Consider the following 17,500-nt stretch of genomic DNA (forward strand, 5'->3'; position numbering starts at 1 on the left):
TTTTCAAGAATATTGTTTCACGAGAAAATCATGGATATAGTAAAATCTACATCCTTGATTATTTTCATTTATCTATAGTAAATATCTTTAAATCTTATTTTCTGATGATTCAACTATTATTTAAAGAAATCGATTTGACAGTTACTTTTGATATTATTTATTAAAACAAGCTTTACTTTCAGTCTTATAATAATATCGAGATAGATGGTACAATATTATATTGTTATATGTTATGATACTAACAGCCGGCTATTGCTTTGGGGATCGTTGGAATTCTGAGTTGTTCGAATAGCACGTTGCAAGGCCCTTTAGAAGGCTAAGGGAATATTCTGTAGTAGTGACACTACTATGAGAGAGAGAGAGAGAGAGAGAGAGAGGAGAGAGAGAGGAGAGAGAGAGAGAGAGGAGAGAGAGAGAGAGGAAGAGAGAGAGTCCTGATATCAACGTTCTAGCCGGCATTATCGCCAAGTTAATGAATAGACCGTAGACTCTTGGCGAAACTGACGGCCGATAACGAGGATGATAGTTACAAACGACACCGTCGTATCCTCTTTCTCTCTCTCTCTCTCTCTCTCTCTCTCTCTCTCTCTCTTTCTCTCTGTGTCTGCCTCTGTCTCTTTCTTTCATACACAGACTCACTCTGTGTGTGTACGTGCACCATTTAACGTGTATCGCAAGTCACGTCGTGTGACTTCTCTCCTTTCCTTCCTTCCTTCCTTCCTTCCTTCCTTCCTTCCTTCCTTCCTTCCTTTCAGGGTTAACGAGAAGCGAGTTCCCCTCGTCCTTAATATCTTCGGGAATATAAGCAATCTTATTTGATTTTCTTCTTTTCTCTTACGTCAGACGAAGACAACAAAATTTATCGAAGAATTTTGTATTAAAATCTGAATATTATGAGGATAAATAGTAAATTTCGTGGCACCCATTTTTGTTAATAGGCGCATGAAATAACTTTATTTATACATGTGTAGTTAATATTTTCACGAATAATATTTATTTGTTTGGCTTTAGTCAGGGTAAAGATGGCAAGGCTTGCGTTCTCAAAGCTATTTGCAAGGCTTCTAAAAGGGATAGAGAGATGGTCGGCAAGGGTACCTTTCTTGAAGAAATCCTACATACAATTTTCACGTAAGTATTCGCGATTAAACGAATGTAAGTGATTTTATCACGATCTATAAAATCTGTAAAAATCATTGATCTATAAAATCTCGAGTGTCGATCTATAAAATTGTTAATAACGTTTTATAAATATCTGGTCGACGTCAAAATGATAAACATTATCGTACTTTGTTATTTATTTTTTTTTTTACAATTTGCAGGTAATACTATATAAACGTAAAAAATTTTATTTATCTTAATGTATGTACTTTACTTATGTATATTGAATTTTAGTTAAAGTCAATGTAACGCATTAAAACGTACCGATCGAAACTTTTAAAAACGTTTTATCTAATAAATTGGAAGCAAGATCCTTACAAATAAAAAAAAAAATAAATAAAAAATAAAAAATTCATATATTTTATTAAAAATATACGAGCAACGTGACACTTATGTATATATGCGCATACATTCATTTAAATATCTATCCTATACATATATTTCAAGAATATAAATTACAAATTATCTTTTCTGAAAGATTTCAAAGGACGCGTATAGTGATGAATAGGATATAGATAAACGTTAACCACAGCAAAAAGGCTATTAGGAAGCTCGAGGGCATAGAAACTTTGAGAAAATCTTCGACTTAAAAGAAAAAGGGTTAAAAAGTCAAAGGAGAGGTTATCTTCACTATTTTATTTTAACAAAATGTTAATATTATTCATAAGATCGAGAAGATGACGTAGCGCTTTTAACGTTCCTATCACTTTTCTCCTTTCTTTCTTCTTTGACAAGCACCAACTGAAAAGTTTTCGTCTTCGAAACGTTGTTCGAAACATTTTCACTAGGGCCAAAGAATTTCCCTTGGTAACTTTTGACGTTGCTTTGAAAGCCAACTTCTTCGATGCTGATCTTTAAAGAAAGAGAGAAAGAAAGAAAGAAAGAAAGAGAAATTAAATTCTACGAGGAAGTATCGATAAGTGTTAGAAGCAAGAAGTTGTGTGTAGAAGTTGATCTTTGAAAAGTTTACAAGGACACAAAATCCGATCGTTCGAATACAATTCTGGTCCATTCGATGTTACGTTTAAGAATAAACACTCGTTCTATCAAATTTTGTTCGAGTAACTTCACAAGTGACCGTTTTTATATTCAACAGAATTTACTTTGCTCTTACATTTGAAATTCTACTGATTTCTTTTTTATTTTACTAAAAAACTAAATTGGAATAGGCTGAACGCTTTCAAATACATAGATAGTTATTCTTGTCTATTGGAAGAGATTCCAGAATCGATTAACGAGAGATTGCTCGACTCGTTTTCAATAGAAACCCCTTATCGAAGTTTGTAGTATAATTCCCGTACCAAAGTAATTCGTTCCTTTAAACGATGAATCTCAAGTGTTAAACACGTTGAACCAATTTCGATTCTGACAAGCACCAATGTGCTTCCTTTTACAAAGTAGACAAGAATCTTGGCTTGTATTTACGTTGCCTTTACGTTCTACTTCGTTCTGGATTTCCCAGAAGAAAACGTTTCTACGTAGTCATTTTACGTAGTCAATTTATTTTTCATCTTTCGAGCTTCATATATTCATGAAAAATATTATAGAAATATTTTTTTAATAAAGTAATTTATTATTTCTTGTAATTCTTTTTTTCTTTTTGTTAAATTTATTCTCATTATTTTCTTTAGTATCTTTCAAATTTTTGCTGTAATATAATGATAAGAGAGAGAAAGAGAGACAGAGAGAAAGAAATAAATATAATGAATTATCATTTTCTTTTAATTAAAAAAAAATATTATTTTTGAATATATAAACAATAATAAAATAATATTTAATTTTCATGAGTTTGTTCAGTAATATACGTTTAGCGTCATTCAATGAAAAATATGTATGTGTATATAAATAAGTAACGTAAAAGATATATATTATATATGTATGAAAAATATGTAAATAAGTATGGTATTCATATCCAAAGAAAATATGATCTCAAGGGAGTTAATATAATTTAAATATTGATTATAAATTATAATACATATCATGCATTTGTATAACAGAATACATCTCCGTTATATCTTCTTGAGCAAGCAACATGCCGATCGATATCTTTGAATTCTTGCGAGTTAGGCGAGCAAACGATCCTTCTATTAACCCTAAACTCGAACTTTTCGTGATCTATTATAGTTCATAGGACAATGTTGAAGTTTAGAACGGCTAAGATTAGCATCGTCCAATGGGATAGGTCATTAACAAGAAAACCATAGATAAGAAAATCAATGGCTAGTCAAGTAACTAGCTAATCATTAAGCTTTTGGTTCTAACGATTTGAAATTTCTATTTTAATTATATGATATAATTCAATACAGAATGACAGTAATAAATTACACGATCTTATTCATTAAATAATTTTATTAATTAACTGTAACGTTTATAACGTTTATTAAGACATTTAACAATGTTTATATGATGAAAAATGATAAATTATTTAAATTATAGATTACCCGATGGTTTCTACGAGCTTGATCCAATGACAGAATACGAGGAAGCCCATTGGAAGAAAGAAAATTGCAACGAATATATAGCAAAATGTCCAGACGTTTTTTGAAACAACACGGATGAATCTTCTTTCTTGATTTACTCATACATCGATAAATTTTTCTTCTGGAAAATCGCCTTTATGAGTACTCAGGCATCAACTATGTCAGACTTTCTCTAGAGAAGCTCGGAAACCGCTTTAGTTAATGCTGCATTTCTGCGGCCAAGTACATACCACATCTTCCATCCTATCATACTTGATAAAAATTTGGCAGCTCATTAACTAAATTAACATAATAAATCTAGATCAATTAAATTATTCGTCGTTATATTAATCAATTTAACTTAACAAATATTTATATACCATTTAATACGATATTTAATAGGTTGTCAAAAGATCAAAGAAGAATAGTAACATTTTATTTATTCATTCTTATGTTTCTTTTTACTCTTATAATACGGGTACATAGTATTAGGGATAGTAGACACACAGAACTTCTAGTACATCCACTTCTACGTCCTCGTTGAACTGTATAATAAACATTCATGCTGTCAGAGCTTAATGCACTTTTTATTGCATATCGTCTGAGTGCTCTAGTATCTTCACGTTATGTATCCCAACACTACATATGCTCTATTTCGTATTTTACCGATACGTTTATCGTAAGTTCATATGATAATGTCGTTCTTAAAAAAATGGCTTGATAGTATGACGTAAAAATTGTACTAATTAATGTGCCTAAATAAGTAGCTGATATATATATGTATCTACATATATACAAACTATATAAATGACTTCGTGTAATAACGCATGTTATTCTTTTTCAATGATTGATTTTTATAATTTCGATTAAATTAAACGCAATACAATTATTGTTATTAAACTTTAAGATAATGACTCGATTTATTTCAAGTAAATAAACATAGACATAAAGCAAAGAATAAAATTTTCAATTGCAATGTTCTAAATGGATAAGTAAATAATATGATGTCTTGGAATATTATAAAGCAATTAAATGTAAATAGTGTCTTCTCTATATGTTGATTTACTGCATATTTTGCATTTTTACAAGCTTAGTAATTATGATACATTTATCAAGATCTTTAAACAAAGAAATAAAAAGGATCTGAAGAAAGGTAAATGCAAAGATGGAAAGGATACGTCCTTGAACCTATTTAAGTTGCAATTTTACATAGCAATGATTAGGATAATGATTAGGATAATGATATTAACGATGGTAATAATAATAATAACGATGATCATGATGACAATGATGAAACCTATACTACTGTTAATACCGATTATGACGATTGTGTTGAATTCTATGAATTAGTATCGATACGAGTAAAGTCCGATAATATGAAAATACGCTTGAATAATTATTGTTTATTTTAAAGTAAAAAGAGAATACCCATAGAAATAGTTTTTAAACTATTATATAAAAATTATTATATTATATAAAAAGACGAATTAAGAGAACAGGGCGATTTGGGAATTGACGAGGAGTTGCGTTAATGACGCGCAATAGAAACCCTTTCTCTCTCTCCTTCTCTCTCCTACAGTTGACGGCCTCTACTTAGATGAATAATATTACAGCAACATATCTACTTCGATGTATCGTATGCTCCTGGTTACACGCCATGCGTACGTAAATGCATGTATCTATACGCGAGTATGAATGTGTAGAGAAGTGCATCCAGTGAAAATACACATACATGATGACAAACCCCGGAAGACCATACATGAAGGGAGAAGATATAGGATATATTATTCCGCTAGTATGAACTATTATTGTAATACTATTCCGTTGAAATAACATACGATGTTTCCTCGATATAAATTTTCCTTACGTATGGGAAATATCTACTAGATAAACAAGTAAAGTTCATTCTCATTGTTAACAATATTAAACCAACAGCAATTAGATAATTTTCTTTTTCTTTTTTCTCTTTCCTTTAAATCCTTCGCAATTCTTTTATTTTTTGAATTAATTTCATTAAATATATATGTAATCCTTTTTTGTTTTCATTTGACACATGATGATTTCTTGATAAAACCGGATTTCTTAGTGAACGTTGAATAAATTGTTCGTTCTCTTGGCAGCATTCAAGAGAATAGATTCTGGCAGGCTTGTTACGTCTACTCGACGAAAAAAAAAAAAAAGAAAAAAATGAAGAGGAGAAGGAGGAGGAGAAAAAAGTAGAATAAGAAAAGAGGAAAAAGAAAAAGAGTGGTCCAGGATAAAATTACCTTTCGGAAGAGAAGCCACGTAAATGGTTAGAATGCATCCAAAGCAGGACTTTTTAAGATTGGATAACGTGAAGTAGGTTTTGATCTTTGAATATATTTTTATTATTTAAATATTTAAATGCTATTTGTTGATGTAAATACAAATATGTCTATACATGAAAGAAGATGGCGAAGTCAAGGCTTTCACGTTGAGATTTCCCAAGATTATACGAAGAAAAGAAAAAGAATAAAATGATTTTTACGTGTATTTTTCTGATGATACGTGTTGCGAACTGACAGGTTGATTTTTGAAAGTAATAAATTCTTTTTAAAAAGTTTCATGTAAAATTAAGTGTGACTCGTTGTATTTCTTTGTATATTCTTGTTTATTATATTTTTTGAATTCTAAATTTTATAGTTGATATATATTTATCTATCTATAGCGTTTCTTGTTAAAGCAGGAATAAAAAAAGTTAAGAGAAAAGGAAATTTGAACATATTTGAAATGTTAGAAGCGCATATGAGGGGATAGGATGAAAGGGAGAAAGCTACAAGATATAATAAAACGTAACATATATTTTCATAATTAATATTCTAAGAAAACAATTAAATGAAGTTAAATGAATGCTTGAAAATTCGATTAATTTGCTTGACGAAGTAAAAAGAAACTCTTACGTAGTCATCCGCATAATTACGTATACAATAAAACGATGCTAAAACTAATTAGAATTGATTGCAATTAAAACAAGCACAATTACTTTCTTCTTGAAAAGGCTTTTTATGAGTAAGAAAAGACGGTCGTGAAGTAAAATCGCTGGGCTCAACTTCAACGTTGGCCTGTAATTTTCTGTGTATCATTTAGCGATAATTCGAAACTCAAAGTAGACTGTTTTGCGAGCTCCCACGCGTGTGTCTGGTATAAATGTTGCGAAGAAGAGGAAGCCGAACGTCCGTTTACCTTATTACAAGTAAGACTATATTCGTGCTTATGAACTTAATAATATTTGCCTATGAACTTAACGATTTACTTTTACAACGAGGTCAATCTAATGACTTTTTATTTTATTAATTATTCATTTTACAACATAATCTGTTATCATAATAAAATATTTTAATAAAATTTTTCCCGAATGAAATATGTAAAACGTATCATTATAATGATGTACGAAGATCATCGAAATAGTCGTCGAGTTTCAATTGAAGAAAAAGAAAAAAAAACGAAACAATGGAATCGAAAGGCAAAGAAAAGAAAGAAATAACAAACAATCATGGTATGTTTGAAAAGTCGGGGACATATCGTAGTTTATTTTTTCTCATTTTTCAAGACTTTCTCGCCTTGGGCAAGTCGAAGAAGAGTCAAGAATGTAACCGAAGTGATCGTTCCAGCAGTTCGGAACGATAACTCGTACATCAAACACACGTGGCACGTCTCCATGTGAGGCAAAAGACGACGCGAGTAAAGCACCGTTTCGACTTCTTCGAGTCTTTGAACCTTACATGGTGACTGGTTCGTGGCGTTAACCATAAAGGATGTTGTTTTAGACACGTTGAAAAAAAAAATAAAAACAGTTTTTCATTTTATCTCGTACGAGAATATATTGGAAAAGGAAAAAGAGAAAATAAATAAATTTGTCAAATAAGAAAATGGTCTGCTCAAAATAATATAATAAAAAGAAGATTTTGTGGTGAAAAACAAAAAAGAAAAAAGAAGGAAGGAAAGAAGAAATCGTTCAACCAAGAAATGAGAGCAACATGGCTCGTTTTGATACTGATGGAGTTATCGGACGTTGTCCTTGGGGTATCTCTGTGTCACCGTAATGACACTGACTTTAGTGTCAGGGGTCAAAGTTCAGGAGAGATCTTTGTTAGAAGAAGACGATCCCTTGTCTTTCCAAAGGGCAGCGCTTTCGTGGTGAGTTCCTACGAGATTTATCGGTTCAAAGTTGAAAACATTAAAGCTGAGCCAATGTGTAGATCTTAATTAGATAGATTGAGAGGTTAAAGAGTTCGCATGGTACAGTGAAACATTTGACTTTTCTTAAACGAATTTACTCGAGTATTTTTCTTTCTCTTTTTTTTTTTTTTTTTCATTCACAGACGACCTTGGCTATGTTGAAAGCTATTATGGTTAAAGAACCACCAAATTGGAACATGATATATGAATTCGATGTGATATGGCCAATACCAAGTCAGGAAAATTTTCGAAAGAATTTATACAGAAAGCCATGGATTATAAAGCGACGTCACAGACGAGAGATTTACAGTAATTTCGAAATGGCATTAAACAGGTACGTACGTGAAAGACCTTTATAACTTATTATTTTCATTTACTGTGGCTTTAATTTAATCTCCTCGGAACGTTTGAAACTCATAAAAAATCAACGATGAAAGCGTTCGCATATGAAAAGAGGAATAACTCTTTTCAGCCAAAATCTCCCTGGCCGTCAATGCGTTCTTAGAGCTATTTGTGAGACTGCCTCGATTCTGAATCAACCAGGCTTGTCGTTGGTGGAAAAAGCGTTAAAAGTAATCCTTAGGTACGCTTTTTAAATGGCTTCGTTTTCTTTATTTTCGGTTCTTTTTAATGAAAATCTCATTACAGCAATTCCGAAGACATAGAAGAAAATGATTGTTACGATATAGCTTATCGAAAAGATACGGATTGTCACATCGAGTATCCTTGTCCGTTTTCTTTTATAGAATTACTCTTATACAGCTTATACTCTTGAAATTCGATATAAAAAGGAAAATGCTTTTCTCGATTATACGTAATTTATTTTTTATTCTCGAAACGATTTATCTTTAAATCTGAGAAATATTACGAATTAAATAGCATTTCTGGTTGAAGCATTAAAAACAAAAATCTTTCAAGATGCTTCGCTACGGCGAAAGGTACTTACTTATGAGTAAGTACTTGCGGTGTATCTCTTGCTGTCATGACATTTTGTGTTTCGTGAATTCTACTTAGAAAAACCGAATGATCTAAAACCTGAAAAACGGTGAACTTGCAACCGTTAACTTCTTATATGTCATTTTGGAGTGCAGATGTACGGATATAATTATCAAGTGGATGACAAAAGTTTAACACTATCACTAATACAATTTTTTCTTAAGATAATATTTAAAACATTGACAGTTAATATTTACCAATCGTTGTAAAGAATAATAATATAAATATTACATTCGTTAAAACGTTACGTATTTGTAATATATTGTTAAAAAGTGATAATTGTATATAAATTATTTATTGTATTAAAAGAAAAGAAAATAAATAAATAAATTTTTTACATATTAAAGAATATTTTAATTAATTAAAAGATTCTGAAAGATTGACAGATTTTCTAAATTTTCTTTTTTTTTCATCGTCTTTCCAACCTGCATTTAATTATTACAGATTATACATATGTATATGTATACTTTAATTATATGCCATTGACTTATCGTTTATTTCTCATCTCTCTCTCTCTCTCTCTCTCTCTCTCTCTCTCTCTCTCTATGTGTCTCTCTGTCTGTCTGTCTGTCTGTCTGATTTTCTGTCTCTTTTTCTCTCTCATTCTCAGCTTTAGCCTGAAAACTTTGAAAAGCGTCAACGTGACAACCGATATTACTTTGCGCGAGAGCCCGAAGCAAAAGAAAGTTTATCGATGAAGAGGTTGCCTCACTGCTTTTGCAGTCGGTAGAATGCAAAAGGCGATTGTTACGGACGATCGAGCCGTTCCGAAGCTTATAATCGCGGTCCAAAGTCCGGGCCATTGTTCTTTTTTATATTCTTCCAGTCTTCTTAGATATTTTCAACATGATAAAGAGTTTTCAGATTCATTGTCTTTTTTTTCAGTATTTATCTATCCACGTTCATCATCCAAAAATTTTATTCTAAGACATTTACAATTACATTTGAATTATGACAAATACGTTTTAAGAAATTAACCAATGAGATATGGTTATTCGATACACGTTCTCTTTTCCATTCCTTAATCAATGTAAAATTGATTTGTTTTAATCGACAATCGGTGTTTACGATCCATAAACGTAATAACAAAAATTCAATAATTTTATGAAAATGATATGGATGAACAATTCTAATAGATAATTCTAAATAATCGTTCGATAATTTCGCTTATTATTAAATCTTTTTTTTATATCGATATGATTAAGTATGTATCAAGCTAATGTTTTTTCTTTTTTCTTTTTTTTTTTTTTTTTTTTTTTTATATACAATTTCTCAATTTGCTACGTTTAAATGCAAAAAGTTATCGTTTTGAATCTGCATTATTAATTTAACCCTATTAAATATTCCTATTAAATATTATATTAAATATTATTCTTAAATATTACTCCTATTAAATATTATTCTTAGGATTAAATAATATTCCTATTAAATCCTTAGAGTATTTTTATCTAAAAATAATTGACAAGTATTGGATCAGGTTCAATTATGAATCTATGTCTATACATAAGTTTTCGAATTTTCGCGTGGCTAATTACGTAACGCCTAGCGCAAGCCTGTAGACATGAATACTACACGTGTACGCCGATAAACTTTAATCGTATTAACATCATCGAGGTGATTAACACCCTGAAGGCTACCGGTGGTTCGACCTACCGTGTTCCTTGAGTTTGTGTTAATCGTTTGTTAAATAAATCCGAAGGAATTGCTGGAAGAGAGGGGAAAGAGAGGAAGAGGGAGAAAGAAAAAGGAGAAGAAGAAGAAAAAGAGAAGAGGAACGTTAACGAACGGCTACGTGACGATGTTCGAAATACCAAGCAGAAATATCAACCAGAAGTACTTGTTCTTGCTCGAAAGAAGAAAGATTTGGTGCTTGTTCGCCGTCCACGAGAAATATACACAGTGAGTATAAAAAGAAGAGAGAGAAAAAGAGAAAAAAAAAGTGGAAAAGAGAGAGAGAGAGAAAGAGAGAGAGAGTGAGTGAGAGAGAGAGAGAGAGAGAGAGAGAGAGAATTATTTTTTAAAGAAATCTTTTGAGAGAGAAATAATAATCTTACTTTTTTGTTGTACTATTTTGTCTATTTATTCTTTTTCTTTTTTTTTTAATCATATATGGTAATAATTATCTCGTTCCTTTTATTGTATTTATCTAATAATATAATGTAAAATGTAGATTATTTTGTACACTTATACTTAACGTACATTAAAATACGTGTTATTTTTTTCTATTTCACTGTTGGATTATTCTATTTATTTTTTGTCGTCTTTCTATTATTCCCAGGTTATATCTCGTATATGTAACATTCGCAATTGTCCGATCATTTATTGTATTGATTTCCCATAATAGTAAAAGATTTACAAGACCGACGATTATCCGATTTGATACTATCGACCAAATAGATTTCAATGAAATTTCAATGGATGAATCTGTTGTATCAGCTAAGATATTATCGAATTATTTTATCGGACATTCGCGACATACCCTACTCTTCCTGGAAAATAATAACGGTGTTAAACTTCTTCTCTTAATTCCGTTTTCGTCTAAGGATATATATATATATATATATTAACTAAATAAAAGAAGATAATCGAGAAAAAGGATTATTTCGATTTTCGATCCACAAGCGACGAGTCCAAAGAAAATTTTTATTTATCACATCGTTAAAGTTCAATCGGAAACTATGGTGAATTTCGCTGATTCTGCTCTTTAATTACACGGAAATCCAAAGTATTTAATCGCTCCAATTCCGCAAACTCGTTTGTTACTCGCGGCGAACTTTTCTTCGGATAGCTGGTTCTCTTTCGTCTGGAATGCGGGCGGAATGCGAGACAATGAAAAATGTAAAGGGACTAGAAGAAAGGAAAGAGGGGAGAAATAAAAAAAAAAGAAAAAGAAAGGAAGACAGAGGGAAAGGGATGAATAAAAGAAAAAGAAAGAAAAAAATGATATGGTTCTCGTTAAATGCACGAACCAATAAGAATGTTCTTCGATGAAGGAATTTTCTATCATCGATCCTCACCCCGCACCCCTTCCTTCCCGTTCCATCGAAATAGCACACACCTGTGGCGACAGGTGTAAGTGACAAAATAAGAAAAAAAAATTCGATTGTACGAAGGAAAAATATCTAGTCGTTGATATATTTCTCCTTTTTGTTTTCAAACGACGATGCGTGGTTCGATTCGAGGATTAAAAGAATTTCAATCGAGGACAAGGCTTTCCTTTATAGATATTATTTTTGAAGAGATGTCTCGTTCCCGATGAATACTCTAAAGACCTAGATCGAATTTTCTAGTATCGATATCGACTATCGATCATTTTCTTTACGGCGTCGTTTTTCCAAGGCGAGAGATCTAACAACTTCTTATTTCCTAAAGAGCTTACTGAGGCGAGTCTTGAGATATTTCTACCGAGTAGAAATCAATCCTTGGTAAGTTCCACGTGGAAAGTTTCGTCCACGTCGATTCGATATCCTCGAAGGTCTTTGGTTTGCCTCTTGTCTTGTCTCGTGATTTTCAAACGATTTTCTCAACGCCATAACACGATCTTTATTACTTTGTTTCCTTATTTCTTTTCTTTTTTGGCTTTTCTTTTTCTTATCGAAGTAACCAAAGTATATAAGTGCTTACTTTATCAAGTGGATCAAAATTTTATTTCAGAATAACAAAATGAAAGACAGAGATAAAAATATCAAACTCCTCCTCTCCCGAATAATTTCAAAAAATGATCGCAAAGATTTTTATTTTCATTTACGTGCGAAAGAAGTAAACAAAGAAAGAAGTTTACTCGTATCTCTCATGTCATTTCGTTGAAAGATATTCGTGAAGATACTCATGTATTCGGAACTAAGAAGAGCTAAGTAATATATTAAGTCAATATTCGTGAAGAAGAGGAAAAGGAAGGAGAAGAGAGAGAGAGAGAGAGAGAGAGAGAGAGAGAAAGAGAAAGAGCGAAAAGGATGGGTTATGATTTTATGAAATGTTATTACCATACAAAATCATTTTGCGATTTTCATCAAAATTACTATCTCAAACGTTGTGTTAAATCTTTGAATACACACTTGTTAATGTATCGAATATAATATATCTAGTATGAACTTATCATCAAAGTTAAGTATTTTCATCAATATATCAAGAATAAATGAATTCGTTGTAACATTAATTTTTTTTTTCTTATGATTTTGGAGCAAAAACAAAAAGAGAAAGAATAGACGAAAACAAAAAAAAAGGAAGAAGAACAGTGAAAAGTAAAAGAATAAAAAAAGACAAGAATCCGATACCAAAGATAAAGGATAGATCGTAAAAGTCGTACGAGAGACTAAGAAGGGTAGAAAGTAGAATCAGAGGGAAGGAAACTCCGAAAGTCGAAATTTTCACGTATTGGTGAAATACTTGTGTCTATTCCAATGGAAGAATGTGACAATATTCTTTTTTCTTGCAATAGAAAAAAATAGGAAGGGGGAACGAATTTCTTTGAATTGTAGCGACGAAGAAGCAAGAAAGCAGGAAAAGAAATAGAAGAAGAAGGAAGCAAGATAAAAGAAAATCGTGAAAGATAACGAAAGGGAAAGAGAGAGAGAGAGAGAGAGAGAGAGAGAGAGAGAGAGAAAGAGAGAGAGAGAACTATAAGATCTCATGGTTAGAAGCGAAGACTATGATTAATGTATGATCACATGAAAATATAGAATTCAATTCTATTTGTGTACAAAGTTAAATGTAAACAAGGATCGAAAAACAAATGTGTTAAAATAGAGAAGGACGAAGAAGAAAAAGAAGAAGAAAGAAATACATACGCTTTTGCTACCAAGGAACAAAATTAATGCCGGCAATTCGAGACTTCGTAAAAGGTAAAGGATTTAAAGAGAAAGTAAAGAGAAAAAAATATATAAAAAAAAATAAGGAAGAGACAAAAAGAGATAAGAGAAAAGTCGAAAAAAAGATTGCGAGAGGAGCTAAGTCACGAAACACTCTCGACGACAATGATGACGACGACGACGACGCCTACGGCAACTTTTTGCGAGATGAAAAAATTGACAACGATTTGTCATGTTCTATCGATTCTCAAAAAAACCAAGAGGAATATATATATATATATACCTATCTCAGCTTCAAAAAAATCATCTCACTTTGCCTTTTTGTCATTTTCTATCTTTCTTTCTCTCTCTCTTTCTCTCTTTCTCTTTCTCTCTTTCTCTTTCTCTCTATCTCTCTCTCTCTCGTACGAACGAACGAACGAATGAATGATCTAATCTCTTCCTTTATCCAAAAGTAAAGCTTCTCCTTGTTGGTCTTTTTTTCTTTTATTTTTTTCATTCATTTTTATTCCGTGATTCGAGACGTTTTGTCTCTATTTCTCTCTCTCTCTCTCTCTCTCTCTCTTTCTCTCTCTCTCTCTCTCTCTCTTTACATTGATATCGAGAAAATTATATCTACATCTTCTTTTTCCACAGTAATATCAATTTCCCTTTTCCTTTTTACGTACTTCTTTCTGTGAGATAAAAGTAAAACGATGTTACACTATATCGAAAGATAGAGGAAAGCTTTAATATTATATATGCATATATATATATACGTACATAAGTACTTATGCAGATATATATCCCTCTCATTCTACCCCTATACGTAACTATCCTTCCCATCCTCGGAATCCACATAGTCGATCCTATTTTAAGCTCAAGGATTCGGTTAAAGTCAACCATTTTCCGTCTCGAACTCCTCCATGGATTCTAAGAATTGCTAATCGAGCTGTCACTCGCCTAGGAGTTACCCTTCGTTTTCGGAAAATCTCATTTACATTTCCTTCTATGTTAGAAAGATCGAAATGTCTGCACGTATGTATGTATGTATATATGTACAAAAGAGAGAGAGAGAGACAGAGAGAGAGAGAGAGAGAAAGAGAAGAGACGGGGAGAGAGAACGAGATAGAGAACGTAAAGAGGATTTCACGTCGCTTACGTATCAGCACCCCAAGCAATGTCGTTCGTTATGATTATTTCGTCGATTTCCTAGCGACATTCCAATCTCTCCTTCCACTCACTCTCGTTGCATCCAAGTAAGTACATCCCAATCGAAGTCACGAAATACTTTGGAAGGATTTCACACCAGTTTTCGCTGTCACGATGGCAAGAAAAACTGTCGAATGCGTTACCAATTCTTTCTTTTCTCTCTCTCTCTCTCTCTTTCTCTCTCTCTCTCCCTCTCTCTTTCTCTCTCTCTCTCTCTCTCTGTCTCTCTTCTTATATATATACTTTTTTCTCTCATTCTCCTTCTTCCTCTCATCGAGTACAACGAAGAGCAGGGCACTTTTATTTCAGATAAGTCGTCGAACAACTTTTCAACGTATTATACCAGGATTTGCTCGCGAAAAAGTTAGATAATTCCTTTACGACTTCGCACTCGGCCGAGCAACTTTTGGCTCACTTTTTTTCTCTTTCTTTCTTTTGTATTTCTCGTCTTCTTTTAATCGAGATAAAACAATTTCCTGTCATTGGTACGATCTGAAAAAGTTATAGATAAAACTCGAATTCTCATTTGATAAGACGTTGAAAATCTTTGAAGGTCGAGTATGTAAGTACTTACTTTAAGTATATCGATTTTTTATTTTCAACAATAGGTAATTAAATAAGTAAGTAAATAAATACTTTTTGAGAAGAAAATTTATTTTCTGAAATAAATGAGTTCTTAGTTGAAAAAATAAATTTTATTTCTATCTCTCTCTCTCTCTCTCTCTCTCTCTCTCTCTCTCTCTTTCTTTACCTATAAAATTTTATAAATATATTGATCGATATTATTATTATTATTATATCGTTATAGAGTTTGGACGATTTCGAATTACGAAGAATCGATTGCTTTTGTTATGGTACGATAACAATGGAAACCAAGTTCTTCTTTCGTTCCATGTATATTTCATTTCAGAGATATGGATCGCTTTGTCGGCCGTTGCCTGCTTATTCTGGCGATACTTTGCGGTCTGCTGTACGAGCACAAAGCGAACAGTGATCGTGATAGTCCGCACTTGAGACGGAAGCGTTACGTCGTCTTTCCGGAAGGCTCGAGCTTTTCGGTAAGTATCAAGAGGCACGTACAACATTCTTCTGTACAAACGTTCCGGATCCACGGAAACCCAGGAGACGTTGGAATATTAAGAAAGGATAAAATGTGTACACGGCGCATTTACTTCAAGGCACACACATACACCCTCACACACACATACACAAATACACATATTCAATCTTTCTCTTTTTCTTTTTATCCGACAAATCGTAACATTATATTTATTCTTCCATTTCATTTCGAACACGAGGGACTAGCTAAAGAGAAATTATCTGCTATATAAATCGTTCGTTATATTTAAAAGAGAAAATGGAATTTAAAAGAGTAACGATATACAATCACGACTGAAATGATAACAATCTTCTTCATTTTAATGAAGAATGACATATATTGTATCCTTTTTCTTTTCTTCTCTTTTCTTCCTTTGAAAAGTAAAATATTTATTATACCTAGACATTTAATATGTCTAATTGATACTATTTTTCAGATTGCACTCTGTATGACGGTTCATACTCTAACGCCAGACAACATCTTCACAGAGGGTGTAAATTGGGGTATCTCTTATGATCTACCGAACGAGAGCAAGCCGGCTCTTGAACCATTTCTTCAGCTCAGAAACGATAGATTCAAGAGCACCAACAAATACGGATCGATCAAGAACGGCTTACAATCGGTGAATAAGAATGCTTTCGAATATACTGGATGGAACGTGCCTGGCAAATACGTTCAATTTTCATCGTCTGAAAAGAAGAGGAAAGGTTACAAGGCCAATTATTATTATATTCAAAGAAGACATCGTCGTGATCTTTACAATAAACTTGAGGTCATCATGAACTCGTGAGTATTTTGAAATTACTATTATTAATAATAACGTTATTAATTATTACTATTGTTATTGTCATCATCGTCATCGTCATCATACCTTTGTCATTCTCATAATCGTTACTGTTATTATTGTTATTACGATGCGAGAGTCGTGCAACACTGTCATATATCGTTCTACCTATAATATCCTAATACTAATTATTAATTGACGGCATGACGTTTAATGTAATCTAACGCGACGAGCAGGACCATGCGGATTAATTGCCCAACGGAATATTAATACGATCGTTGATTACAAATGTATGTATATAAAATATACGATTATATTCGATTTCGTTTCTACTCATACATATACACATACACACACACACACATACACGTAGATATATATACCTATCAATTCAAAAATTAATTTCGTTCTTTGACGAGTAGGAAAAAAAGAGAGAAAAGAAAAAGGAAGAAATATTTTATCACGACATTTTGCATTTTCTTCTTCAAGATCGATCGAGAAAATGTCGATTCTAGTTTTCATAGATTTAGTAAAGAGAGGAAGGTCGGCCGTTCGTTGGTAAGCAAAAATTTTCCTAAAATGTACTACGGACGGAGCGACAAGCTCGATGTTCGATAATAAAATGTTACGGTGACGTTAGTGGCTTCAAACCGATCGAGTCTCGTTTCTCTTTACGAAGAGTCGGCCCGGCCTCATCGACGTGTCTCCGTTCTTTTTATCGTCAATGTCTTACGTACATCCTTTCGATCGAGTTACCTAATGCAAAGACCCAATATAGTATATAAGTATATAGACTGTACACTTT

At 32.3% G+C, this 17,500-nt stretch overlaps 3 protein-coding genes across 5 annotated transcripts in view; all 3 read left to right on the top strand.

The window, feature by feature from the left end:
• LOC118449588 (uncharacterized) overlaps positions 1 to 4,378 on the top strand; it is a 9,697-nt gene extending 5,319 nt beyond the window's left edge. Inside the window, exons 3-4 of the mRNA XM_035884356.2 lie at positions 1,012 to 1,128; positions 3,595 to 4,378. Of these exons, the coding sequence (XP_035740249.2) occupies positions 1,012 to 1,128; positions 3,595 to 3,703 (226 nt within the window). The 3' untranslated portion in view covers positions 3,704 to 4,378. The remainder of the gene's footprint in view (positions 1 to 1,011; positions 1,129 to 3,594) is intronic.
• A 2,902-nt stretch (positions 4,379 to 7,280) lies between these two features.
• LOC118449583 (uncharacterized) lies at positions 7,281 to 8,592 on the top strand. The gene is made up of 4 exons (XM_035884349.2): positions 7,281 to 7,775; positions 7,961 to 8,151; positions 8,290 to 8,400; positions 8,466 to 8,592. The coding sequence occupies exons 1-4, from the start codon at positions 7,605 to 7,607 to the stop codon at positions 8,590 to 8,592; spliced, it is 600 nt and encodes a 199-aa protein (XP_035740242.1). The 5' UTR covers positions 7,281 to 7,604.
• A 1,997-nt stretch (positions 8,593 to 10,589) lies between these two features.
• The window catches only part of LOC118449571 (uncharacterized), a 13,920-nt gene continuing 7,009 nt past the window's right edge, over positions 10,590 to 17,500 (top strand). The window contains exons 1-3 of one of the 3 annotated variants that reach the window (XM_035884331.2): positions 10,590 to 10,712; positions 15,723 to 15,870; positions 16,348 to 16,697. In XM_035884331.2, the coding sequence (XP_035740224.1) occupies positions 10,612 to 10,712; positions 15,723 to 15,870; positions 16,348 to 16,697 (599 nt within the window). In that variant the 5' untranslated portion in view covers positions 10,590 to 10,611. Of the gene's footprint in view, positions 10,713 to 15,167; positions 15,375 to 15,620; positions 15,871 to 16,347; positions 16,698 to 17,500 lie in introns of those variants that run through there. The other 2 variants (XM_085660552.1, XM_035884332.2) reach the window with 2 other exon arrangements.

This window comes from Vespa mandarinia, chromosome 12 (genome assembly GCF_050613455.1).
Source record: "Vespa mandarinia isolate Hongniang chromosome 12, ASM5061345v1, whole genome shotgun sequence".
In the NCBI taxonomy this organism is placed as follows: Eukaryota; Metazoa; Arthropoda; class Insecta; order Hymenoptera; family Vespidae; genus Vespa; species Vespa mandarinia.